The sequence below is a fragment of the Theropithecus gelada genome, chromosome 18 (genome assembly GCF_003255815.1).
Source record: "Theropithecus gelada isolate Dixy chromosome 18, Tgel_1.0, whole genome shotgun sequence".
NCBI lineage: Eukaryota > Metazoa > Chordata > Mammalia > Primates > Cercopithecidae > Theropithecus > Theropithecus gelada.
In genome coordinates this window covers 7,416,024-7,443,573 of record NC_037686.1, presented here as the reverse complement: position 1 = coordinate 7,443,573, position 27,550 = coordinate 7,416,024, and the positions used below count along the sequence as shown (strand labels likewise).

Sequence of the window (27,550 nt, the reverse complement as noted above, 5' to 3'; positions counted from 1 at the left end):
CACCAGGGGCCCCTAAGTGGCTCCCTTATTGTCAAAGACACAAATACAGCAATCACAAAGCCCCCATTTTCAACCCATCAGAGATGATTCCTGAGGACCTATGTTGGTACTGGGAAATGTGCTGTAGTGCGTGAGGACATGGAAAGAAATTCAGGATGTGGTCCTTGTCCTCAGGGCATCTAGTTGGGGAGACAGCAAGACTGAGTTATGCTCAACAGTAGGGAATCATGACAATGGTTTTCCGTGGAATGAGTCCCTGACGGAAGTCAGCGTTATGGAAGCAGCAGGAGCAGGAGCGTTGTATGCGAGGCACTTAGCCTTTCCCATGGCTGATATTTTAAATCTAGAAAAGTTCCAAGGCCTCTCCCAGCAGCAAGGGCTGAGATTCCACCTGCACCCACAACAGAGAACTAAGGACCAGGGCTCTCATCTTCCTAACAGCTTCTCTTTCTCTGGTCTTCCTTCTGAGAGCTTCCCTGTCCTAATGACACTTTCACCTAGACAAGCTACTTCCCTTGAATCACCTCCCAGTCTCGTGATTTTGCTTCTGTTAAGTGCCATACTTGAAATCTGTCCAATCAGAGCTCCCTCCCATTTCCTAGTCACTGCTAATGTCCCTAACAGTGGTGTCTGTTCTTATTGCATAAAGGCATCCCTGAGAAGTTAATAAAATCTCTGGCCCTTATCCATTAAAAATACATATACTGTACACAATTTTTCCAAATTCTTTGAGGCACAACTCCACGAACACAGCCTCAAAACCTGACCAGCTCTGACACCTGTCCTGCTGCACCATATGCTCTGGCTTCATCTTCCCCTGACACCTGGCATCCAGGGACTCTCTGGAAGTCAGAGCCCCTTTGCAGCCCCTCTTCCCTCTTTCTAACTGGGGCTCTGCCGACCCATCCTCACCCTAACTCTGGACACTCACACCCTTGGGAAATGCCCCTTGGTACCCTCTGGCTGCAGCCTTTAAGGGCAACCATCTTGAGTTTATGTCCACTGGGACGTCTCTATATCCACCACTGTGATTCACAGGGACTGCTAATCGTGAGTCACATGTCCAATAATGAAGTCACCATGTTATCCTCCTGCTCCCAAACTGGACTCTGTCCCCAAATTTCACTTCTAATAGCACACTCTTTCCCCATTCTTTCAGATGAACTCTTTGGGCCTTTCAGCTCTCACATACTATTACCCCAATCAAGTACTAAACTGTTTAGCGCCGAGACTATAAATGGAATCGCATTTGGTGCATCTCACTTTTTCTTCTTCTATGTCTAATCTACCTCCCTGTGCTACTGCCTGTGCCTTTGAAATGTCTATCGAATCCGGGTTCTTTGGTTGGCAGTGCCCCACCTAGGCCCTGATGGTTCCACTTCCTGGGTGTCTCCTTCTCCTCCGCCCTTCTCACCTTACTCTCTACAGATCTCTGCAATTCTCATCTTCCTGAAACACCATCTTCACAAAGTGACTTTCCGCACAAGAGCCCAGAATGGCTCTGTCCAGCAGACTATGGGCTGTGCACACCCTCTGCCCGGCCCGAGGCCTTCCACAGCAGGCCCATCTCCCGCTCCTGGGTCCCTTTCCTCTGTGCCTGGGGCCACCGTGAGCATGGTGGGCAGGAGGTCAGCTCATGGCCTGGTTCTGACTGTGTGGCCTGATGCCAGTCACTTCATCTCTGGGTATCTCAACTTCCCCATGAATAAAATGGGAAAGTGAGTATCCGCCTTACTGTCATTATATTCACATAGCTGGCTTAGCATGATTAATGACCGCACAGGGCGTGGCGCGTGTCTGCCATCACTAAGTCTGTGAAACTCACTTCCATGCAACCTCCTCTGTTTCCCCATCAACTGGAATGGCTTCCCTTCTTTTTTCTGATTAGATACATCCCACTTTTGTTTCAAAATTTAGGCCACCATTGATTTCCTTGTCATTCAACATTCATTCAACAAACATTTACTGGGTGTCTACTAACTTCCGGGTGTAGTGAGGGGTTCTCAAGATATCATGGCAAGTGAGTGTGGGGTCAGGCCAGAGTGTGGATGTCCTGCCAGAGGTGACCTCTGGCTCAGACCGAGGATCCACAGGAGGTGGAAGAGAGCATGGAGCTCCAGACTGCTGCTGGCAGTGGTCTGAGTGGGAGAAGGCAGGACTGTGTGAGTATGAGAACAGGCTGGGGCAGCAGGACTCCCTGGGGCAGGAGGGGAGGGCAAGAATGGCAGGGCAGGCAAGGGCGGAAGGGAGGACTTCACAGAGGGTGAAGGGTGCCAGGGGGAGCCAGGGATTGTTGTAAGCTGGGCAGAGACATGCCCAGAATTCTGCCTTCTCCACCACATTCCTCACGATCAGAACTCTGTCACTCTGCACACGCAGGTGGGAGTGGAACTGAGGCTGGGATCTGGCGCTGCTCTCCCCAGGGCATCCTTCTGTGCCAGGAAGCGACGATGCCAGGGGCTAAGAGCCCAGCAACAAAGAGGGCAGAGGAGACACTCTCAGTCTTACTTTAAAAAGGTGGCACTTCAAATGAATGGCTCCAATTTCTGGGTGGGCGTTGGCCCGCCTGTTCCTTGGCCCAAGGCTGGGAAGGCGGGCTTAAACCAAGATTAAGTTGACTGCAGTGAGTGCTCCAGGAACATTGTGTGTCTAATTTAACTGCGGCTGTAGCTCTAATCTTGCCCTCAGAGTGACCCAGGATTTTCCTTCTTTTAAAAAACAATTTAAGGCCTGACTAGTGAAAACAGTATCTTTATCAAAAGGAATTACAGGTAAGAGGTACATTCCTTAAATAATACCACCTTAAATATGAAGCATTTCTACAGCATTATTGTAAAGCAATGGGGCTTAACTGATCCTTATTAATAACCATTACTGAAGCCAGGCAAGGTGGCTCCTGCACATAACCCCAGTGCTTTGGGAGGCTGAGGTGGGAGAATTGTTTGAGGCCAGGAGTTCGAGACTAGCATGGGCAACATAGTGAGACCCCGTATCCACAAAACAAACGAAAAAAAATAGCTAGGTGTGGTGGCACATGCTTATAGACCCAGCTACTCAGAAGGCTGAGGTGGGAGGATCACTTGAGTCCAGGAGTTCAAGGCTGCAGTGAGCTATGATCATGCCACTACACTCCAGCCTGGGTAACAGAGCAAGACCCTGTCTCTAAATAAAATAAGATAAAATGTAAAATAATCAATATTGTAAGGAATGTTTATATTGAAATCTGATCCAACTTGTGCCCTCTGTGCAGCTTCTCATATAATGTTGTGACCAAATATACTTTATAAATGAACCAAAGGTGGGCCTGCTCATCTTGTAGCTTTAGGGGAGCAAACCTGCAGCAGGGCCCTTCTCTGCCATGAGTGTGCCTGGATCCCACGAGACCACAGGGCAACTGGCAAATAGATCCTTGAGGTGCAGGATGTCCTGGGCTGGGCACCTCTCCCAGAGCACACGTGGCTGGGATGCAAGCCTCAGATGCTTGCACATTTGTGCTTCCCCAAATTAAATCTGTGAGGTGGAATTGGAGGCTTAAGCCTCTCTGCTTGAATTAGCCCCAGCTGATGGCTCTGGGGCTCGGGGGGCACTGGAATAAGGCTGCAGAGGGGAGGTACAAAACCATCTGGGCAAGTGGCGGGCTTTCCTCATCTCCTCAAAACCATGCCTGGCTTCTCCCTCTAATTTGGGTTTTAAAGTTTATATGGCGGATGCAATGCCTAAGAGAAAAAGGGCGCTGTCCCAGACATTAGAGAATGGTCAGTGGGACCTTCTGCCTATTTCTTAGCAGCAGGCACACCCCAGCCCTGGACTCCAGCAGCTCCACTCACCTCATCCACAGTCCATCGTGCCACTTGGCTGGCCCGGATGTCAGCCACGCCTGGAAGCAGCTTGCAGTGTTGCTCCCTGCCGAGGGGAAGGTCCCGAAAAGGGTGGGCTGACACCGTGGACATGAACACTGACTGGTGAAGTGCCTGCTGCGCCTGCTCCGCTGAGGATTCTGCAAGAGAGGTGGGGTGGGGTGAGGCTCAGGTTCCCAGCGAGCAAGCACTGCTGCGTCAGCCCCACAGTCCAGAGGGCCCAAGTCAGGGCAGGGAAAGTGCCGACACCACCAGAACCCATGTCTTCTGATCGTACAGCATCACCCCCACGCATACCCTATGCCACCAGTCTGTTTTTGAGCAGTGGTCATAGAAGACATATGTTACCCATGCCTAGAAGACTGTGGCTGTGTTTCAGCCACATTCAAATAATCTCTGTAAGATGCTGTTTGATGGTCACTTGTCACTGCCACTGGCTTCTCTCTCCTTAAATTAGGAGTCAGAGGAATCAAAGAACCATGCAGAATTTGACTACTAAGCAGACTGGCACACTGAACCATCTGGGATGTGTACGCGCACAAAGAATAATTGCTTCCTGGAAGCGGCCTCATGAGTCTCTAAAGACAGAGTGAGCCTCAGTCCACATCTGGCTTTATAAATCCCCTGAGAGATACTGAACATGACATGTAGCAAGGGTCCCCATGAGAAGCTGGGTGATACCAGCTGCTGCTGCTGCAGATCCCCAGCAGTGCACCATGACCTCACCTGGGGTGACATCCTGTGGCAGCCCGGGGCTTTGGAAAGCAGCGGAAGCTGAGACATGACCTCCCTAACACAGGCACTCTTAGATGCGGTGCTCTTTTCTGAGCAGCTCTGCATGTACCATGGTTTTAAGGTACAAAGGACAATGGCTGTTTGGTTGCACAAGATTGGCTGCTGCAACCAAGGAGTGAGACTTCAACGGGATCTCCGTGCATTTCAGCCCTGTGCTTATCAACAGCCTTCTGTGCTGGTTTCCTGTCTTCAAGAGTGACTTTACTCTAACGTTACATCCCAACATTTAAGGAAAAGGCGTGGGTCTCAATTCCCTAATTATTTAGCTTAAATCTACAAATGGATAAGGAGCAAAAATATTATAGAGATTTCAGAGAAAACCAATGCCTTTATAATGACATCTTTTAAGACACTTTCAACACACATTAGCAAAATAAAACTGCTGATGTTAGAAGAGACTTTGAAAAGATGACAAAAGGAAATGTTTGAAGCCCTCCAGAAGTCAACCTTTTGTAATGCAAAGAGAAGGTTAAATAAGCAGTAGCCACATAATTTAGGGTCTATTATGATGGTTTTTGTTTTACTAACAGAATCTGAAAAACCATTATGCAAGTATTTCCACCTCAAATTAATTACAGCTTTTAGTAGGTGAGGCTGACCTGCATGGTCACAGTCGCATATACTCATTAGTAATCAGAAAGGTTCTAAACTATGAGCGAGCTTGTCCATCACTGGGCTTCTCTGTGCAATACGACTCTCGTGGATCGGAACAGACATCCTCATATTTAACAGTGCTTGCTGTCTACACAGATAAAGAGGCAGCAAAATTACCAGGTTCTCCCCAATTCTTATGCTCCAGGTGCAAGCAGCAGCAAATTCATCTTGAACTGCTGATTGTCCAACACTGACTTTTTAGCATGTAAATAGGTTACCTCTTCTGTGTAGTTCAGACAACAGTACGTAAGCCTGCAGGTTCTGAAAGGAAACCTCACATCTTCCTTGCAAAGGCAGTATGCTGGCAAATATGAATGGTTTTTAATGAAGTTGTCAGGCTGGACAAGGGACATGTACAAAACAAGCCCTTGAAACCTGGAGTGGGAACGTCACAGGGTCAGTCTAAAGTTGCAGTGACACAGAAATGATCCAAGGGCTTTGCTGGGAAGCCAGGAGTTAAAGCCCTGCACTCTTAGGGATTAAGACCTGGGCCAAAACTGGGCTTTATTCTGGAAAAGAATAACCACATCACTCAATCAGTTGTTTTTGCTGAAATGGTGTGGACTTAAACCCAACATATATGTATCTCAAACTCATGCCTTGGGGAAATTAATCATGCATAATTTCAAAATATATAGGACTCTGAAAAGACACAGTGAATGAATCTTATATACTGGAAGAATAAATATGTCAAGTGATGCTGATTAGATTTCTGTGATTCCCAAATGAAGGCTGGTCTTTAAAAATGTAACAGAAAAAAAGACACACAAAACCCGGAAATCTGTGTGCTCCCCAGCAAGAAAATTTCCCACACCATAATTCTGGAAGCAAATTATCTGCTTTGAGTGCCAGGGCAGACTCTTGGAAAGACACCTAATGTGTGGCTGAATAGTCCAGGGGCTCCTCAGTCCACTGCTTGCCACTCTCAGGGCTGGTTCTGGGCTCTGGAAGATGACAGATGGTGACTTCTGTTAGTCCAAGTAGCAAGATGGCCTTTAGGTCACAACGAAAGAGATGGAGTTCTAGCTTTATGCTGTGCATTTGAATTCAGGCTGGCTTTATATTATCTGTGGCTTTTGAATACAGTTACCTGTGTCCCTATTAAATCAAACTATTTGAAGGGAAGCCTGAATAAAACTGAATTTGGGAGTGCAGGAATGCTGTGGGGAATAGGCTCTATATGCCAAAGGGAGTCCCACAAGGGTGGTGGGGAAAGCACTTGCTGGGCTGTGGATCCCCTACCTGGGGTTCAGAGTTTTCACTGGCCATAAGGGCTTGTGTCTGTTTATCAGCAACCTCAAGTTCTGCGAAATTCTTGCCAGAATCTGTCACATGCTGAACACAGATAATGTTTTACTATTATCGGCTTTACTGTATCAATTGTATATCACGAGACAGAAAGTTCGAAAGTTGAGCATTTGAAAACTCAAAAAGACTTGAGTTGGTCTAGGGAGGGAGTCCCTGGATAGGGAACCTAGAATAACCATTCTGTCATCTCTAAGACATGTCTAGAGGTGACAGTGTCTGTCATGCAGGGCTGGTGTGAGGGAAAAGGAGAAGTTGCAGAAGGTGCTTAGCAAGGTCCCCAGCGTGTTGTGAACACTCAGTGGCAGGTAATACTTTAACTGCGATCTGCAAACCTCTTGAGGTCAGGATTGATAAAGGGAAGCGGCCTTATTCTAAATTAACACAATGCAAGACTAGTTTGCATTTGGGGAGTGTTTCGTGGGGGCTGTTTTGCCTTCTTTGTACCCTTTAGCAGGTCTAATGTCTTCTACAGCAGATGATTTCAGGGTGGGATAGTCAGGTCTAGCTGAAAAAATGCTTGTGTGTACTTGCCTCAGGAGCTCTGTGGCCTAGTGATCTCCCTACATAACAGCTGAGTGACCTGGGATGAGGTACTTAATTTCTACATATCAAGGTTTTCTAACTCTAAAATGGGGTAATAGGAGGGGAACAAAAAAGGAGAATAGAATAGAATAGGACGGAGTAAGAGCAAAACTTATACCTCATTGAGTTGCTGCGATTTGGACAGCTCCTGGTACATAACGTGTTCAACACATGTCAGATATTATATTATTGTCATAAGTTATAAAGGTATTTTAAGTTGTAATGATAGTGAATGTGGGGACATACACCACTTCCAAAGTCAGTGTGAAACTTACGAAATGTGAAATCCAGACTGAGATTCAGGGTTTTGAGGGCCATGTTCAGATTTCACACCTGAGTGGTCCTGGAATGACCAGCAGCGGCCACTGAAATCATTTGCAGAAGTCCTAGTGGAAGGAAGTGAGATCTGCCACCGCGGGGGGACATCTGCTTCCCAGGCAGCCTGTTGCCGATGTGTGGCAACTGTGTCAGATGCTAAAATGCTCTTGGCCTGCCAGCTTAGAAAGTATGTGGCTCTTGACAGCCTTTTAAAATTTAGGGTGATTTGCATTATTTTAAATTCTGTGTATAAAATTAGACTTTTGAAAATATCCACTTAAAATTTGCATAAATTTTTGTAATATGCGAACACACAGATTTTAACTTTTTTTTACAAAGCCCAGCGTGATTTATGTCACATCAGATACTCACTAAAAAGTTGCTAATAAACTAAAGAACATACGCTGATAATGAAGGCATGTACTCTTCCCCGAAACCATTCTCATCGAATGGGAGAAGGATCAGATTCTTCTCTCTTGGGGCACTTTGGGTAAATGGAGACTTCCAGATTTGATAAGGATGTTTGCCACAATAATAGGGCAGAAGGATCATTTGTGTATTTCATCCACCACAGCAGGCATCACAGCCCTGTTTCCACCTAACACAGCTGAGGGACATGAGATGCTTCCCAGTTGCATGACCTCACTGCCGTCATGACTCCTACCCAGCTCCCCTAAAAGTCAGCCAAGGAAATTCAGCCTGCAAAAGCAGCCTTCCTACTGGAGACTTTAACATTCTAATTGATCAAAATGTCCTCTGCACCAGAAAATGAAATGTATATGTAATACTGCCTTTGCCTCTAATACCAGTGTGACAGTAAATAAAGGCATCCTTACGTGTAAGATGCGTTCTCCTTCCAGAAAATGGAGTACATACAACTTGTAACTTCGGTGGTTTGTCATTGAGGGGTTTGGTTGAAAGAATTGTTTTGCTACCATTTTTCTTGCTGTGGGTAGTGTTTCTTTTGGATTTTATGGCCTTCAAAAAAACATATGATGAAGTGTTTAATGACTTCATTTAAGGTGCTTAGAGATGTACTGCACCCTCAAGTTTCCAAGGCCAATATGTTCAGCTCTGTGTCCAGCTGCAGGGTCCCAAGGGGCCCTGGACCACAGCACTGGAAGACTTGTCTGTGGATCTTGAGTCCAGCAACACTTAGAGAGGAGTAACCCATCTCCAAAGAAAAGTCATTGCCCTTCCTGCAGAGGCAATAAACAACACACTGGAATCCAGTTGATTCCCTGATGAGATGCAAGTCTACTGGTAAGTTTATCTGCCGTTAAAAGTCAGAATGCCACAGCCAGGGGAAGGTCAATCTTTTCCAGAGTGCCTGAGACAGCCAGACCAGCCAGTTGTGGACAGCGTGTGACCTAGGGCTGCCTTTCCAGTGAAATGACTAGACAGACTTGCGATACGAGGCACAGCACTGTCTGCTTCCCATTCCACAGATTAAAAAGAAAAGTATTCAGTCAGGTGCAGTGGTCACACCTGTAATTTCAGCACTTTGGGAGGCCAAGGCGGGAGAATTGCTTGAGGTCAGGAGTTCAAGACCAGACTTGACACACAGTGAGACTCTGTCTCTATAAAAAAGAAAAAATTAGCTGGGCATGGTGACATGCACCTGTAGTCTTGGCTACTTGGGAGGCTGAGGCAGGAGGATCACTTGAGTTCAGGAGGTTGAAGCTGCAATGAGTTATGATCACACCACTGCACCCCAGTTTGGGCAACAGAGACCCTGTCTCTATTTAAAAAAAAAAAAAAAGAAGAAGAAAAGTTTTTAGAGACTAAAGGATTTTAATTCGTCTGAAAATAACATAAAGGTAGGTCCCTGATTTCTTCCCTGCCCTCTCACTCATCCTTCCCACTTCTGCTCTACCCTGACAAATGAGAAGGAAAATCCTTTATGGAAATGTTCTTTAAAAATATGGCTGTTTCTTCACAAAAGCCTCACAAAACAAAACTGAAGCAAGTGAGTCATAAATGGTAAACCACAGTCTGCATGACTGGGCCTTGAGTTATTTTTAATCCCACTAAAAACGGAGACCCGTTTCACAAGTAACCTTTTCTTCAATGAAAGGGGTAGCAGTTCTACTGTGTTCTCTGCTGCAAAAAGGAGGAAATGAAAAAATAATGCAGTCGGCCCCCAAATCCAATTATGTGATTGCTCTTACCCACTGTGTAATCTGTGACAGTCACCGACCAAGTCCTATCAATTCATCTGGCACTGACTGGGAAGTTACTCCATCCAGGCCCTGTGCTCCCATAGTGACTTCTGCTGGAGAAGCAATGAAATGTTAAGAGATGGCTTTTCACCTGGGAACGTTGTTTTCTTCCCACGGTCACCTGTTCTCATGCCCTGCGTACTGAACATGTTTGGAGCTGCCATTTCTCAGCTGTACCTTCTTCTCTTGATTTTGATGCTTCTGAGTCTGCTCAGTCCCTCTTCATTTCCATGTCTTTATCCCCAAAACAAAAGTAAAAAGCAGAACAGGAGAGGTCTCACCATGATGGGCAAGACAACTGTCTATTTCCGTTGGGAACACGAGCTCCTCAGGAACGCTCCTCTCTCTCACAGCAGGCACTCAGCACATGCTGTTTCTTAGATGCCAAGTCATATTGCTCCTCAGACATCGGCATGGCCTGTCTGCTGCACTGTCTTCTGTTTCTCATACCCTTATTATTTAGCATTCATACATGGATATCTGCAGAGTGTTTTCTAATTTTAGCTATTGGTCTTCCCTCACCACAAGCAGTCTCTTCATCAATTTTACATAAATATGGGAGATGAAGCACACAAGAGTGAGAGATTGGCCACTGCCTAATGGGCTATCAAGAGGCGTAGAAGTTGAATGAAGAGCCTTGGATGTCCCAGATCTGCGTAGTGTCCAGTAACAGTAGCCACTAGCCACACTACAGAGCACCTGAAATGTGAAGCATGCGAACCGAGATGTGCTACAGTACCTCCTGTATTTTGATTACTTAGTAGCAAAAAACAGAATGTAAAATATCTCCTGAATAATTTTTTGAATCTTGATTTACATGTTGAAATGATGTTTTGGATCTATTGGGTGAAATAGAATATGCCGTCAAAACTAATTTTACTTGTTTCTTCTGATTACGTTAAATATGGCCAGTAGAAACTTCCAAACTCCCTAAGTGGCCAGCATTCTGTTTCTACTGGGACAGCGCATGTCCAGAAGAGTACTGAGCCCATGGCCTCTTACCAGCTCCACCCAGGGCGCAGGAAGAGGCTGGGTGGCTGGATCCAATTCACATGACTCTTGTGGAGTTACGATAACAGGGCTTGAATAGCCTGGATTCCACCCTGCCCCAGAAATCCAGTAACAGAAGGCTGAAGACGGGAGGTCATGGACAGTCTAGAGGAGTGGAAGAGTCTGTCTGGGGGATGACCTGGGTGCTTGTGTTGGCTCCATGGGTCATTTGCCCTGAGACTCTGAGCCATGTGTTTGTCTGGCTTATAACTGATGCTCAACAAGTACCCGCTGAGTGGACGAAGGAATGACTGAATGAACGCCCCCATGCCAGAAAGCAGGGACATTTTTCACTTACTGCAAAAGCAGCAAAGAATGACTTTCAAAACTAAGTTAGGAGCTGTTCAGATTTAGAGCCACTTTCTCTAGAAGTGTCGCTGCCCAGCCCCAAATCACTCATGCTAAAAGGATTGTGTGGCAACCCAGCTGCTGTTTCCTGCCTAGGGCTTGGGTCCCGGCAGGGCAGACGGAGGGAACCGAGTTTAGGAGTCTCTGGACTCCCGAGGGCATCCTTCAGGCATTGCTCTCCAACCTCCAGGGCATGTGACCAGTTCCTCGGGGCTCCGGCTGTCCGGCTTTACAACAGCTCTCAATGGGCTACCTTCCCACCTCAGTCCTGCTCCCTCATTCAGGGAGAAGTGGCCCCTCTGCCCTCAGGCCAGCCTCAGTCCCGCTGCCTGCTCCACATGGTGGCATCTCTGAGGACTGAGAGGCCCCTCCTCCCAGGCGGGCATGTGCTCTGTGGTGTCCAGCTCCTCCCTGTAAGCTGCGACGGTTCCTCCAGGAGGGCCTCCGTCTCCTCATGGTCTCCTCAGCGGCTACCCAAGTTAGGCCCCAGAGTCTTCCATTCGCCTCTGCACGTCTCTGTCTCTCCTTCCTTGATTCCATCCAGGAACTGAGTCGGCTCCCTCCCTTCCCAAGGGGCTGCCACGGCCTCGCCTGTCCGCTGTGCTTCTCCCACCCAGGCTGACTGGCATGGAGCATCAGGCTCCCAGTGCCTTCCTGGCCCCACACAGGCACTTGCAAGGGGCTGATTGGCAAACATAGTAGAATCCTGAGGGAATAAGTCACTTAATATGCAGGGAAGTGGCAGATAAGACACTTCCTAGAGCAGGAGACAGTCACGACTCTAGGAAGGGGCTCAGCCTCCAGCTTTCATTCCTGAGGGCAGGGTTTGAGTTCCTGCTGTTGATACTATTCCAGCAAGCATTCTTTTAAGGGCTCCCCAACCCCAGAAGTCTGTCGTCAGGGTTCTCTAGACCCAGAGGCTTGGAGTTCCAGGTGCACAGGCCCTGTCCAGAGCACTTGGGCTGGGACACAGACTCCTTGCCACCCTCAGGCCTCATCACCCTCTGTGGCATCCGTCAGCCTGGGAGGAGGTACGTCTTGCCTCCCCAAGGCTGCCCCTGGGCACCCTGCCACTGGCTACCCTTTATGGAAATTGTCCATTTATTTTTTCCAGCCCTCATGAACAGAGTAAGAAGTCAAGGGCAGCCATTTCCAATTCATACCCAGAGTCGCATGGCAGAGTGCGAACCTGACACATGGTGCAGTGTAGCACAGGTGCTTAACACACAATGGGACTGTGGTGCCTTCTGAGGAATTATACTGAAGGGATAGATAAGGCGGTGGCAAATGCTGACTTACTCTGCACCAGTGAAAACAATGAGTTTTTATCCTGTGGTGTCTTACTTGTCAAATATACTCATTGCTGAAAAGGCTGGGAATTGTTGGTGACATGAAATCTCACTCACTCCTCAATTTCATACTTAAGGAGCAGATATCCCTGGTGTCGTTTTCACAAAAGTGCAGGAAAATCCATGGTAACTTTTGATAGGTGAGTCATCCAACACAAGACTTCCATGCAGCTTGTTTTTTGATGGCTAGAGAGCAACCTTTTAGTTTATTATCTGCTTCACACAGCTTGAGACATCATTAATTAACTTATTTTGAGCGATACTACACCCCAATCACCAAGCATGTATTGTTAGACCTTTACTGGCAGAGGAGAGACCATAACTGAAAGGACACCAGCATCAACCTGACCAGGAGACTAGAGTGGCTCTTATTTTGAAGTTTCTTGTTTTTAGGTATCCTCCTGCCTGGTCACTTCCTACCCTGCTCTCCACGTGCAGATATTGAGCAACAAGCCCGGCTGGGTTGGGCGTGCACAAAACTGAAAGGCCCTACCACTTTATGCATCTGTGAGTGGGACACAAAAGAAGACATTACAGTGCCTGAGGACATGGTTTAATTGTACTTTAATTCCAACAGTAGATGGTAGCACTGGTTGACAGGAGCTAATAAACGGGAAAGTAAGCCCTGAGTTCAGTTGTATGGACACTCAGACCTACGGTGGAGTGCAGTGCGACCAGTCCAAAAGCCTGAGCAGGTCTGTGGGCTGCTCTCTCAGCCCTCACAGCGAGAGGGCCAGGGGGACGAATATAAGTTATCAGCCTTAAAATCTGAGCAAGACCTACCTCTGGCAGGGCAGACACCATATTCTATTTGTTTTTATAACCTCCACCCCCTGGCACAGCACCTGGTACACAGAGGTGCTCAATAGCTGTTTGCTCACAACCAACGGGGCAGGAATAACTCTTGGGAAAGGGCAAAAGAGCGGATCCTTCTTGGATGAAGGAAAAGCCTGGAGCTGCCCCACACTCTGTCCATGCTATGAATGAATCCTCATGGATTGTGCCTCCCTTCTCTCTGGGCTGCCGCATTCCCAACCCCTGGGCACACCATTTGAGCAGAGGGTCCACAGGGGTCAACTTGCTCAGAGAGACCCCTGACTGAAAAGACTCCTGAGGTCCAGTGTGTCTCCAAGGTTCCCAGGCTCATGTGGACACAGAGCCAGCCCAGGGCACAGCACTGTGCCTGTTATCCAGGAGCGCACAATCAGAATGGCAAGGCTGGGATCAAATAGAAAGATCCCTGCCAGGAGCCAGGGATCAAGCCTGTGCTGGGCGCCTCTTAATCATCTGTTTTATCCACTCCAAGTGACTTCCTGAAGGATGGTGCTATTAGCCCTCTCTGACAGATAACGCAGCAGTCTCAGAGGCACAATGCAACTTGACAAGTGATTCAGCAGCCCAGGGTGGAGCTGGGGTGCTCATCCTAGAGCCTACCGCACCAGCGGCATTCTCTTCCTCCAGTCCTTCAATAGTGGGCGATTTCTCACACGGCCTGTACATTCCTGTCTAGAAGGTGACAGGCAGAAGTCACACTTTGGGGGGCAGAGCGTGGCCCGATCATCCTGAAAAGAAAGGTCGTCTCTTCTTTAGCAAGGTAAGCCTCTGCGTTGCAATACTCAGCACCTCAATCTCAAGATAGGCCCCTGGAGGTATTGTCAGATTTATCTCAAAATAAACATTGCTCCCAGGGATCCTGCGTGGGACCCTTGGAGACCTAGTCAAAGGAGCACCTTAGGGTACAGGAATGACAGCCACCTGGGCTCTGCCTGGCAGGCAGTAAAGGCACACGTCGCCTCCAGGGCCCACACTCACCTCTCTGGGAAAACAGGGCTGCTGCTCACCCTGCTTGTCCCTGGCACAGAAAGCCGCCTCGTCCCTGGCACAGAGCTCAGCGCAGATGCTGGCTCCCAGGCACCGCCGAGGGCTCCCCGCATGGAGAGGCTGACGTGCTGACAGACAGAGTTAGAAAAGTCAGTCTGCGTTGTGGGGTGCTCTCAGGGCCAAGTGGATTGTTCTGGGAACCACCTGTTTTCACAGGCTTATGTGCTCCCTGCACCCTGCAGACAGCTCTTCCTGCTTCTCAGCGGAAACTCTCCTAGGCCTAAGGCCACGTGTCATCCCATCCACTATGGGAGAGTGAGAGGTCAGGTTGCCCCCAGGAAGTGAAACAAAGCATCCCCATCTCAGGTGTACATCATATTGTCTACTTGTGATTCTTTTGTTGAAAACATATAAATAAATTAGTTTGTGTATTTTTTTTTTTTTTTTTTTGAGACAGAATTTTGCTTTTGTCACCCAGGCTGGATTGCAATGGCGTGATCTTGGCTCACTGCAACCTCTGCCTCCTGGGTTCAAGCGACTCTCCTGCCTCAGCCGCCTGAGTAGCTGGGATTACAGGCACGTGCCACCACCCCTGGATAATTTTTATATTTTTAGTAGAGACGGAATTTTGTCATGTTTGCCAGGCTGGTCTCGAACTCCTGACCTCAGGTGATCTGCCCACCTCGGCCTCGCAAAGTACTGGGATTATAGGCATGAGCCACAGTGCCCGGCCTGTGCACTTGTTTTCACATTTCACTTCTGGGCAAACTCAATGAAGAAGTAGCTAATGGGCTATTTTCTTCTCGTAGGAATTGTGCATATTTCCAGCATTTTCCTGGCTTTGCAGAGAAGCCAGAAGCAGCGGTGCACACAGGATGAGTTGCTCCTCAAGCCGCCCTTGCCTGGGCTGATTTGTATTCCCTCCCGCACACACCAAGGCTAGTGAGGAGGAGGATGGCAATTGCTGGCCGTGCTGCTTAGGGAAGCATGCCCAGGTGTCGGTGCCCACACCAGATTTCCCTCTGCTTAGCTTTCTGAGGAGGCCCTCCTGCCTGTTTTTCAGGTTTCCTTCTGTTCACACAAATCAAATGTGTGTACTCAAACATGCTCTCCCACCATTGACCTCTTGGTATCCTCTGGGCTCCTTGGCCTGGTCTCACCTTCCGCTAATTACAGGCAGCAAGCAGAGTGAGCTGTGATGATTGGAAAATATATGGGTCAAACAAAATAAAAGTAAGGCTAGTCTTTGTTACACAAGTAAAAGAAGAAATGAGTATTCTTAGTATTTCACAGACTTCGGTCTTTAAAAATTATTAGAACTATGAAAAGTTCTTTGTTATACAAGCTAAAGAAATGAGTATTCTTAGTATTTCATAGACTTCAATCTTTTCTTTAAAAATTATTAGAATTATGAAAAAAGAAACAATGTATGACACTAACTCTTAAGAAGACCGACTTGCTTTGAAGTGAGATCAAACATGCAAAAGCTCTGTGCTCTTTGTTATGGGACTCAGGTCCTGTCGGACACTAAGTTCCAAGGCCAGGTGCAGTGGCTCATACCTGTAATCCCAGGGCTTTGGGAGGCCAAAGTGGGAAGATCCCTTGAAACCAGGAGTTTAAGACCAGCCTGGGCAACATAGCAAGACTCCTTTCTTTGAGAACATCAACAACAAAAAGCCAGCCTTGGTGGCCCCTGCTTGTAGTCTCAGCTACTCTGAAGACACCTGAGTCCGGAGTTCGAGGTTGCAGTAAGCTGTGATTGTGCCACTGGACTCCAGCCTGAGGGACAAAGTGAGATCTCGTCTCAAAAAAGATATATATATTTTTTAAAAAAGAAACTCCAGTTCCAAGCCACATAAAAGCTATTCTGTTCAGTCATCTATTATTCTCTTCCAGAATAAATATCTCCCGATGCCAACATGCACAGACACTATATTTTTTCCAGTTTATCAACATTCAAAGGAACAAAAAGCTTTCAATATTGTGTGTGTGTGTTTGTGTGTGTGTGCATGTGTGTATGTGTGTGTTTTGGAGGAAAAAAAGGAAGAACAAAAGCAAAACACTTGAAATGTTTAAATGACAGGAACAAGTAACTTGAATAAGTTAAAGAACAAATTATGAAGCAAAGGGATAATGAAGGAATGGAATTAGCCCCTTTATGTTGCGTTTCAACCTCCTATTTAAAAGGAGAGAGTCCCGCCAGTGGAGCTATGAGCTCCCACCGGAGTGAGACCTGCACTCCTGCTTCCCACGCAGGGTGCTCACTCCCCTGCGCTTCGGCCCAGCTCCTGCCACCCCACCCTTTTCTTATACTTGATAGATGGCCTAAACAATCTGGCCTCTTCATTTAGCTGCTGGCTTTCTTTACAGTGCAGAATAGACTTCCCAGGTCTGCCTAGCTGTGGACACGGCCAGAGGCTGTTTCCTCATGAGATGTCAGCATAGGAGCCAGGAACGTCCAATTAGTCTGAAGCAAGGTCTCTGTCACATGAAATTCACACCTTTCAATTAGAATTTGTTGCAGAAGCACAGAAGCAGAGGAGCCACAGACAGAGCCACTCAGAGGCCTGAGTTTCAGAAAGACTCCCAGAGATCACGGAAAATGCCCAGTACGGAGTCAATGGCATACTTTTAGAAAATACACATTGAGAAACGTGCTATAAGTTAGTTCGTTTCAGATGCTAATTTTATACTCATAATGCTTGCAAAAATGACATCTATCTCATTGCTATTTTTAAAAAGTCCAGAGATTGGATCAAAGCTACTACATTCATCACACATATGCTGAACAGGGACGAGAGATGATATAATTTACCCCAAAATTAATTAATTTACTATGTTTCCCATTTATGTGAAGATACCAAAAGATGCAGAATTTGCAAATGATATTTTTGTCCATATTAGTAAATATAACTACTAGGTAATTATTTCTTAGTAACTAGTTTAAAGCTATCATATCAGAAATTCAAGTAACAACCAACAGGCAATTGAGGAAACGGGCTGAAGGCTTTATCTCCCACCTCAGCAGAAAGATGACAATTTCCTTGAGTCTTTTACTCCTACCACAGACAGTAATTGAAAACTGATGCGATTTTGTTAAGGGAGGCTGAAGTCACTCACATCACAAGGAAACACAGTCTTGTAAATTAAGGCCTTCATTTCCAGCATGCAGAAAGCTCCTTACTTGTAACGATATGGTAAGCCTCTTCTTCAAGTAAGTGACACTTGTATTCAAACCTGTTTTACACTGCTGTGGAAAATAACTGCATTTAGAATCAGTAATTTTCTCTACACGACTACTTTCTACTTGAGGAATAGCCGTTGTGGAAGTGGTGTCACTGGAATACAGTTACATTTTAAGGAGCAAATGCTTAAAGCCTACCCAATCGTAGATAACCAAATCACTGCTAGTGAATTAGAGAAGTCAGTGGTAACACCAACACTTGAGACCCCAACACAACTCTTTTCTTAATTATCAACTATAAAAGGCAAGCTGCTAACATGTGTGTGTTTGTGTGGGTGGGGATTAAAACAAACATACAAACAAACAAACAAAAAACAACAAAAAAACCAGTGTTAGGAAATAGAACAATTTTCCTGAAGCTACCGTTTGAAGAAGACTGACTTGGGTAGGCTGTCACCACACTCTCAAGATCCTGTTGGTTACTATGGGTAATATTTAGGAACATTCTGCAGAGCCTCTAATAAACCGTTTGAAAGGGAAAACACTGAGCACACGATTGAACAGTGACGGAACACAATGGCAGTGATGGAAAATGTGCCTGCGATAAACGAGACACAGCGTTTCCCAGGCCAGGTGACCCCTCCCACGTCCCAAATAGCCCAGGACTCTTCAGGGAACTTACTGCCCCTGATTTTTCAGTTTTTCTGAGGACTGAGTTCCTCATACTAAACACTCCTCAATGATACAGTGAGGCTTCATTGTGTCATATTTTATTCTAACCTGGGAATGGCAAGATCATCTGAATTTTTTTTTTTTTTTTTTAAGATGGAGTCTTGCTCTATCACCCAGGCTGCAGGGCAACGACGTAATCTAGGCTCACTGCATCCTCCGTCTCCTAGGTTCAAGCGATTCTCCTGCCTTAGCCTCCCGAGTAGCTGGGACTATAGGTGTGTACCACCGTGCCCAACTAATTTTTGTAGTTTTAGTAGAGATGGGTTTTCACCATGTTGGCCAGGCTGGTCTTGAACTCCTGACCTCAGGCAATCTGCCTGCCTCGGCCTCCCAAAGTGCTGGGATTATAGGAATGAACCACCGCACCCTGCCCATCTGAAATGTATTTAAAGGCCCTGTAAATTTATTAAGACATACTGGTGTAATTATTTGGAGGAACATAAGGATAAATGATTGCGGTCACATTTCTGAAGTATGATAGTATTGCTGAATCCCATTATTGAGCTATACGTTATTGTAGAATATTTCCCATCTTAAAACTATGGTGACAACTTTCATATACCACAGAAAAATGATTTCTCTTTAATGGCTTCCTCTTTTTAGTGGCTTCCATTATGCTATCCAAAACTGAAAATGATGACAGATGAATATAAATCCAAAGAAAATGTTAAACATACTTAATTATGTTGCTGTCACAATGCAGAATATTCTTCAGATAACTGAATGGGGGGGGAAGCTTTTTACAATATTTCAGGGACAATTCCATTGCAGGTTTTGAGGAGAAAAGGGAGTCCCCCTTCCCCCACCTTGGTACATTATTTCTATCAAAGGTAGCTTGGCTGCTCAAGTGCTCGTTTCTTTCTCGGTGAAAAGATTAATTGATATGCTAGAGTAATTTGCATCCAGAGTGAATCTGAACGCTGTTTCTGAATTATTATTGGACTTTGGCTTTCTTAATCACAGCCAATGATCTAGGTGTTTTTAGAAGTATTTTTTTCAGAAGGGAAAATTTTTATAGGTATAGATGATTGGTCAAAATCATTGGTCAATTCTTGGTAAGGAAAAGAAAAACTGCTGCTTGGGCCTCAAACTAAGCTGTCTTAATGACTAGGAAAACATAATTCTCAAATTTTCCATTTTTTTTTTCCCCTGGGAGCTCCAGATACCAGCACTATGGGAAAGAGGAAGAATTTAATGAAAGCTTGTACCTGCTGGCTGAAACTAAGCAGCCTATTTATAAACTGCTCTGAAATGTAAGTAAAAAGCTCTTACCTACTCAAGGTTCAAATGAGAGTGCTAGCAAATGAGTGAAGACACAAAGGAGACACACAAGCTGGGAAAGAAGTGCATAATGGATTGAACCAGAGGCAAGAATGGGAGAGATGATACTAGGGAATCAGTGGGAAACCGGAAGGCAGGTTTTAGTTAAGGGTGACCTGAATAGCCCTGGAGGTAACATAATGTTGCAAGTAAAGAATAGATTATTAAATATTGGGGCAAAAATGTCTGCTTGTTCTGCTCCCAGTAACTAAAGTCCAGTCCTCCTTCCCTTTGTCTGCCCACGCCTGAACACGTCTTACATGGCCCAGCACTCAGGCAGTGCTTACTACATGCCAGGCACTGTTGTAAGGATTTTAAGTGAGGAAAAGGAGGCACAAAAAGGGAATGGAATTTGCCTAAGAAATTGGCCAGAAGGTAGCACAGTCAGGATTCCTAATGAGACTGCCTGGCTCTCAGGTCTGTGCTCTGGACTCTATGTTATATTCCCGAAGGATGTTTAAGTTTTAAAGGAAGGTTCTTAACAAATAGGCAAAAAATGGTCCGGGGATGAGGGCATAGGGAGATAACATGCTGAGGGAATTATTTACCTACCTATCTGGGAGTAGGGGCAAAGTCTTCAGGTGTGATGTCTATGGGGTGGTGTTTTCGAGCGCATGAGACTAGGGAAAGACAGCTCAAGTTGAGGACAAAATACAGAGATCACAGTAGAAGTGAGGGATGGGGATGATGCTACAAATGGACCAGGAGAGAAGCTAATTCAAAGGATGTATTTTGTGGTTGGGATCTTGGAGAGGGATGCTGTGGAGGGTCAGAGGGCAACTGCAGGTGTGACTCTGGGCAGGTGTGTCTCGGACCAGCAAGCAGGGGTGCTGAGCAAGAATGCAGTCTTGGCGGAAGTCTGGAAATGAAGAGTGACCTGGCCAGAGAGTGCGACCAATCCACAAAAATTGCATTGGTGGAGCAGCTGATTTACCTGAGAATGAAATAAGAAGGTGCTGAGAGGCCAAAAGAGATGCATGCCTTTGACTTGTTCCTCTCAGACTCCTAACCAGTGAGCACGTATGAATGAGAATACCTTTCACCTAGAGGTTTAAAAGTCATTTCATGTACGATGGTATTTGAGCCCTCAATAGTCTTGTGAGATATTATGCCACATTCCCATTTTCAAATGAGGAAACTGATATGCAGATTGCCTCATAATCTGTCAGAAGCCATAGAGCTAGCAAATGATATGAGATGGGAATCAAACCCGGAACCTGACTTCCATTTCACTACTCTTTCCATTAACTTAATATTCTGTTTTTTCATCTCTATGAAGTTTATATTTCAGTATTTGCATGTAACATCATATGATGAGGTCATCTTCAATAAATATTCCCTGGGAGCTTCTAGCTTGGAGCTTTCATCTCCATTCATTGCCTCTGATGGCTGTTAATTTTTCCTTTCTTAAACTTTAAAATGTGCCCTTAAGCAAAGATTTCAAAATAGGCACTGTTAAATTCTGCTAAAAACAAAACCAATAGTTCTGTGCCAGAGCGAGCCTTCCCTATATTGGGGAACTGCCTGAGTGTGTCTGTCTGGTTGGAACCGACGCCAGTGAGCCTATGCCTTCCGTGCAATGGCCTAGAGGAATGTACAGGGGCTTGGGCAGTGGGCATGGGCCCGAGTCCAACTACACTGTGCCTTTGCTGTGAAACTTCATCCAGACATCTGACTTCCCAGAGCCTCCTTTTTTCAGAGGCTTTGCAGTTACTAACATAGGACTGCTAAGGAAATGGATTGTGTTATGCAAATGTTTGGAATTACTCCTTTTTCAGTTTTCTTCCTTCTCTTCCATGCCAGGGACCAGGTAACTCCTAAATGAAAAAGCAAGCAGGTCTCTCCTACCGGATGGCTGAGCTGTCTGCAGTGCCTTTGCATCTTGCTGCTTCGCTGACCCTGAAGGTCTGCCCCAGCCTCAGGTGACCTCAAGGAGCGGCTGCCTTATCAATGCTTATAGGAGGCTCAGGGTGGAGAAGAGTCTGATGCCACCATTTTGTTCCCTCCTTTTGTCTTTTTTTGACTTCCCTAGGAAAGGGAAAAGGTGCTTTGAAGTTAGAAGAGGAATGAAGGAAGAAGAGAGCATGGAAGGTCTTCTAAAATGGGTTTATTTCTCAAAACCCACATAATGCTTCACAAATTCACATTAATCTAATACTTCTGCACTGTCCCTTCCCTCACCCCAGCCGCAACCACGGAGTGAAGCCCAGCAGTGTGGGAATGTGCTCACAAACCCTGCATGGACCCGTGGCCGTGTGTGGATGCACTCAACAGCAGCCAGCTATATTTCAGTTCCTGCTACTTGTATCTGTCTTTAGCATCCTCCTACAACGAGCAACACAGATAAATAAATCCCCAAACCTCACCTTGGCACTGGTTCCAGCTCCTCCCCTCTCCACCTTTAGCAGCCATTATCATAAATCACATTGTTTGATATGTTTTTCTCAATTTGTCTCCCTCCCTCAGACTGCCTTTTAGTAAAAGTTCATAAAGCAAAACAGAATTTACTAAAAATAGGTTAGTGGGAAGGTGAGCAATACAACTTCTGAAAAAAAAAAAAAATTTAAACCAGTGTATGATTTGGGGATTTAGCAAAGTGAACTGATAAACTAGGACATTCAAACCTATTACGCCAATATTTTCTCTGGCAAGAGACTGCTTGCTGGCTTTGCATGTAGTTTCACTTCAGGACTTAATTCCTTGTTTAAAAAAAAAAAAAAAAAACAACTGGAGGAAAATTTTCCATTAGCTGTATTTTACATAGATCCAGAGACAAAGCTCAGCTAATGCATATTACAATATGTAATTAAGCATAATTACATTAAAATATTAAAACACTGTAAGTTATTAGAAATAATGAAATTTGTTGCATAAAGTCATTGCATGAATTACTCAGGTGCTTGTCAGACCCCTAATCAGAAAGAGCTGCCAGAGATGGCAGAGATTTCACTTGTTAGGACAACGTAGTCCACTGGCAAATCAGTTGGGAGCAAGGTGGTTTTCCATTTAAGCTGCAGCATCACAGAAAGTTACTCTCTAAAGTCATTCTTAGATTAATACTTCTATGTCATACACAGCTAAATTCCAACAGTCATAACAATTATTCTAAGCTAATTAAAATACAAATAAAATTTTAGGCTATGTGATAACAGATAATGCGATAAAAACAATTCTACGATTGTTGGAGGGGCCCTGTATGATATATTCAGTTCTTGCTAGTCTCTTCCAAATCTTTGTTTTTTAAAATAGAAAACGTAAATTATATTTAGCTTAAGTCTACGTTTGAATTTAAATCACTAAAAAAATCTACTTTCTATAAAGCATTTTGGAGCAATCTTGCATATAATACTCATCTGCTTAGCTAACTCTTTTTTTCTGTAGATAAATAAGGTAAATGTTAAGCCACTAACCAAAATTATCATACATCTTCAATCATCAGTGTCCAGAGTAATGAGTCAATATATGTATGTATGTATGTATGCATATGCATTAAAAAAAATCACTTTTTTGACACATTTCCCTTTTCTTCATAAGTAATATAGGTGGGCTAGATCAGGGGTTGTCAAGTCAGAGTAATCTGAGGAGATATGGGCATCTAGTGATGCCTATACTAATTAAATGAGAGTTTCTAGGGGTGTGGACGGAAAATGGGAACTGGTGGTTTTACAAGGTCCCTGTCACCAGGGTTGAGACGCCATAGCTTACAGTCCTGTAACTTGTCCTTACCACCAGTTCATTCTCTTCTCTCCTTCTGTGAGGAGTGCTTCTATACCAACACCCTGAAGGTAGCTAGAAAGGGGCAAACTCCACCAAGTCATCCAGTGGTGCACCTTTGAGAACTTCCAGCTACTCACATAGGTTCTATGAGGCCAATAAGGAGACAGTAAGGTGGGGGCCTGTGGGGAACTGGAGGCTACATGCCCCACTTCTAGGCGATCCCCCAGCTCCAGCCTACTGTGCCATCAGGAATGTGGGCCCAGGGCTGCCTGGTTTTCAAGAGAAGCTAGAAATCTGCTTTCTATGTGAAAACCTCTTGATTTTTAAATGCGTGCAATGAATTAAAAATTTACCAAAACCGTGTTGTCCAAACAATCACGTATGTGACCAAATATGGCCTACAAAATACTAATTTACTACCTCTGAACTAGCACAATATCCTGAACAAAAGCATAAATAAAAAAATATTGGCAGAATGCAGCATGAGCAGTATGTGGACAGTTTTATTTTTTTAAACCATACAGATAACTCTGTATTTGCTTACTCATAATTTAGTTGTGCTCTCCAGAACCTAATGGCATAACATATTAACAGGCCCTCAAAAGCAGTGTGTTAAATGAAGGACAGTTTAAATCCATAGATACAAAGCCACTGTAGAGCAACCATGCAAACAAAACTGATCAACCAACCAACCTACCCAACTTGACCCTCTGTGGGCCTTAAAGAGGTTCTCAAGCCCTGCCATGCAACACAGATCACTTGGGAATCCTGTTCATGCAGAATTGGGGCAGGGAGGGAAAGTTGAGATTCCACAGTTATTATGAGCTCTCAGGTGAGGCTAATGTGACTCGCCACAATCACTTCACACGTCAAACAATAAGATTGTTTGCTCCTGGAGGCTGCACCCTGTCTTTTTTCACCATTTCTGGTAGGTCCTGAGCAACCGAGGGAACGAATCCACTTGGAAGGTCCCCTTTGCAGGCCAAGCGCAGTGCTGGGCAGGCACCACTGGAGGTGGGGGTGACAGGGTGAGGGCACAAGGCAAGTGGAGTGGGCCTTATACTCTGGTTGGGGGCAAAGATACAACCGGGTGACAGGCGGTAGTGAGATGAGTTTGCAGTCTCTCCGGGGTCCCTAAGAGTCCATCCGCAAGATAAGCAGGCTCAGAACGAGGCCTCTGAATGCCACTCACTCAGAAGGGCCTGCATTGTTTCCTTTTGGCTGTGGGGAACCAGGGAAAGCCTTTGGGCAGGGAAGTAAGATGATCGAAGTAGGGTTATAAAAAGGTGACTTTGTTCTATAGGAAGGCTACATGTCTTGCCGGACTATCAATTTTCCATACCTGCCACACAAAGTAAATCTTCTAAAATGGCAACTACTTTATAACTCTGTTCTTGTTTAAGCGCCTAGTTACATATAGATTTCAGAGAGCCTTTAACTCAAAGATATCAAAGAAATCCACGTCTCCTTACAAAATAAACCCAAACAAAGCAATAGTACAAAGAGAAAACGTTTGACATGTTATTAATTCACATGGGGGACTTCAGGATACACTGAAAGCACTTGTAGAAAAGAAAGCCTTACACTTTACTAAAAGTGGGCAATTTCACCTCCAAACAAATGGAATTTAGTCACAAACCCAGAATTATCTGTATCATATGTATGAAAAAGGGCTAGGATGAAGAGAATGAATGTGTTCTACTCTCTACATGCCATCAATATTAATTTTGCTTATGTGCGTGGACAGTAATTGAGTCCCATGCTTCCTTTATAAAACATCATCTAGACTTAGATAGCAAATATAGATATCAGCTCAGCCCAGAGAGTTACTACAAAGTCTGAGCCCCGAAGGAATTCCTTTCAAACTCTAGTAGGGTTAATGTGGGGTGTATGTGTGTGTGCGTGTGTGTGTGTGTTTTACAATGAATGAAGATGGGCTACTCTTCAGTCCCAGTACTCACCAATGGTTCGTTTTACATGACAGCAGCAGTAAGGGGTGGTGGTAAAGATACATGTGTAAAGCACACAGGGCTTAGGATTGGAATATCATTTTCTTCCTCTCTGATTCACTCATCTGTCTCCCCACCTCTCTGATCTTGTCTCATGCTCAGTCCACCTTGTTTCCGTGTCCTGGCCACAGCAGGTCTCCTCTTGGTCCCCTGAATGCATCTTGCTGGTAGCTTCTGCTGTTCTTTCCGCCTGGAATGCCCGCCCCTCTTCTCTTTGCTTGGCTCACTCCTAGAGGTTCAGATTAAACAGCATTTCCACAGACAGGCCCATGCTGACTCTCAAATATAATTGAGGTTCCTCCCATGCCCGTACATGACTTTCATTCCCTCCTATAGTACACTGTCCTTTTTCATCATGTTTCCTATCACAGTCAGTACTTAGTATGTGCCTGTTTGTCTGTATTCCCATTACTGTAAACCTTGCCGGTGCCTTGTACACAGTAGGGGCTTAATAAATATATGTTAAGCAAATGAGTCGTTTCTTAGGGAAGAGTCTGTCTCTTATTCAGTCCTCAAGATGAACAGGGCTTTGCCTTTAAGAGGCACATAAACATTCTGTTGATTGACCCTAAATGACTCCCATGAAGTCACACGGCAGGTTGGTCATTTGCTACCTGGCATCTTTTGTCTACACTAAAGCTGCTATAATAGTAACCTGTTTAATTATTCTCCCACTTACACTGCTCTATAACTAGAGCGAGGAAAGAGGAAGATCTTAGAGGTAAAATAACAAAAAATTCACAGCTGCCGTGTCAAGGTTTTAAAAAATTGAATTTAAAAGAGCAAGGAATTAGCCAGTCCCACCTTTAAAATTTCTGTAATCAAATGTCAATATGTAAAGTTTAGCCACATTAGAATGTTTGGGAGATATTTCTGTTCTGTGGAGTCCTGCTCAGCTGTAAAATACCAGGTCATCTGAAAAAAATCAACACTGGCTGAATCTAGTGACATGCTGAGCCCAGCCAACCCCAGGAGGTTACTGTCCACTGCCCTGAAGGGATTTCTCACACTTCTCCTCCTCTTCCCCCAACTGTCACCCAGAAACCTCTATTGTGTAGCCCTGGGCTGTAGACTTTGGTCAATAGTGCATCCATCCAGTGCATCCATCCATCCATCCATTCATCCAACATTATGCCAGGTGCTTGGGACACAAAGATGAATGAGACTCATTTTTTTGCCCTCATGAACTCATGGTCAAGCAGGAAAGGAGTATATGGAAAGAATCGGTTGCAGCAGTGAGGTACGTGCGAGAAGGACAGGGTGATGTGTTGAGTTCAGGCTGACAAGAGGGCATGATGGGGAGCCCCAGGAGGGGAGGCTTGATGGGGAGCCCCGGGAGGAGAGGCTTGATGGGGAGCCCCGGGAGGGGAGGCTTGATGGGGAGCCCCGGGAGGGGAGGCTTGAGCTGAGCCCTCAGGTGGACAGAAGCTTGTTAAGCAGATGGGGCTTGAGGTCTTCCAGGCAGAAGAACACATGGTGCCTGGTTATAGGGGCCTGGGCCACAGGGTGTATCAAACCTATAGTATGATACGATGTTCGATAGGGTGCCCCACACTAGCATATCCACCATTATGCAGGGATGGTGTGGGGCATGAGGCTGGAGAGTGAGGTGGGTGCAGATGAGGAAATCCCCCAAGAACATTAAGTACTTTGAACAACTCCTGGAAACTCATGGGGAGTGATATAGTTTGGATGTGTGCCCGCACCCAAATCACATGCTGGAATGTAATCCTCAGTGTTGGAGGTGGGGTCTGGTGGGAAGTGTCTGAATTATGGAGGAAGATTCCCCCTTGGTGATAAGTGAGCTCTCACTCTGAGTTCACACGAGATCTGGTCATTTAAAAGTGTGTGGCACCCTCCACGCCCACTCTCTCCTTCTTGCTCCTGCTTTTGTAATGTGACATGTCTGCTCCCACTTCGCCTTCCGCCATGAGTAAAAGCTCCCTGAGGCCTCCCCAGAAGCCACGCAGGTGCCATCGCCATGCTTCCTGTACAGCCTGCAGAACGTGAGCCAATATAACCTCTTTTCTTTATAAATTACTCAGTCTCTGGTATTTCCTAGTAGCAATGCAAGAACAGCCTAACACAAGGAGCTGGGTAGAGTTTCATGAATGGAGAACTCGATCTGATTTAGATTCCAGAAGATCACCTGGGGGCGCAGATGATGGGTTGGTGGAATGCAAGACTGAGAGAAAAATGAGCATCTTATGCAGCCAGCTATGTCTAAAAGTTCCAAGAAAGGTGGCCCTGGTGACCTCGTGGCCTGTTCTCATTCCAGCGTTCG

The 27,550-nt window shown here is 45.6% G+C and overlaps 1 protein-coding gene across 4 annotated transcripts in view; it reads right to left on the bottom strand.

Moving 5' to 3' along the window:
• Positions 1–27,550, bottom strand: part of L3MBTL4 (L3MBTL4, histone methyl-lysine binding protein) — a 449,874-nt gene that overhangs the window by 11,167 nt on the left and 411,157 nt on the right. For all 4 annotated transcript variants that reach the window (XM_025365149.1, XM_025365146.1, XM_025365148.1 and 1 more), the window contains one exon: positions 3,828–3,997. In XM_025365149.1, coding sequence (XP_025220934.1) covers positions 3,828–3,997 — 170 coding nt within the window. The remainder of the gene's footprint in view (positions 1–3,827; positions 3,998–27,550) is intronic.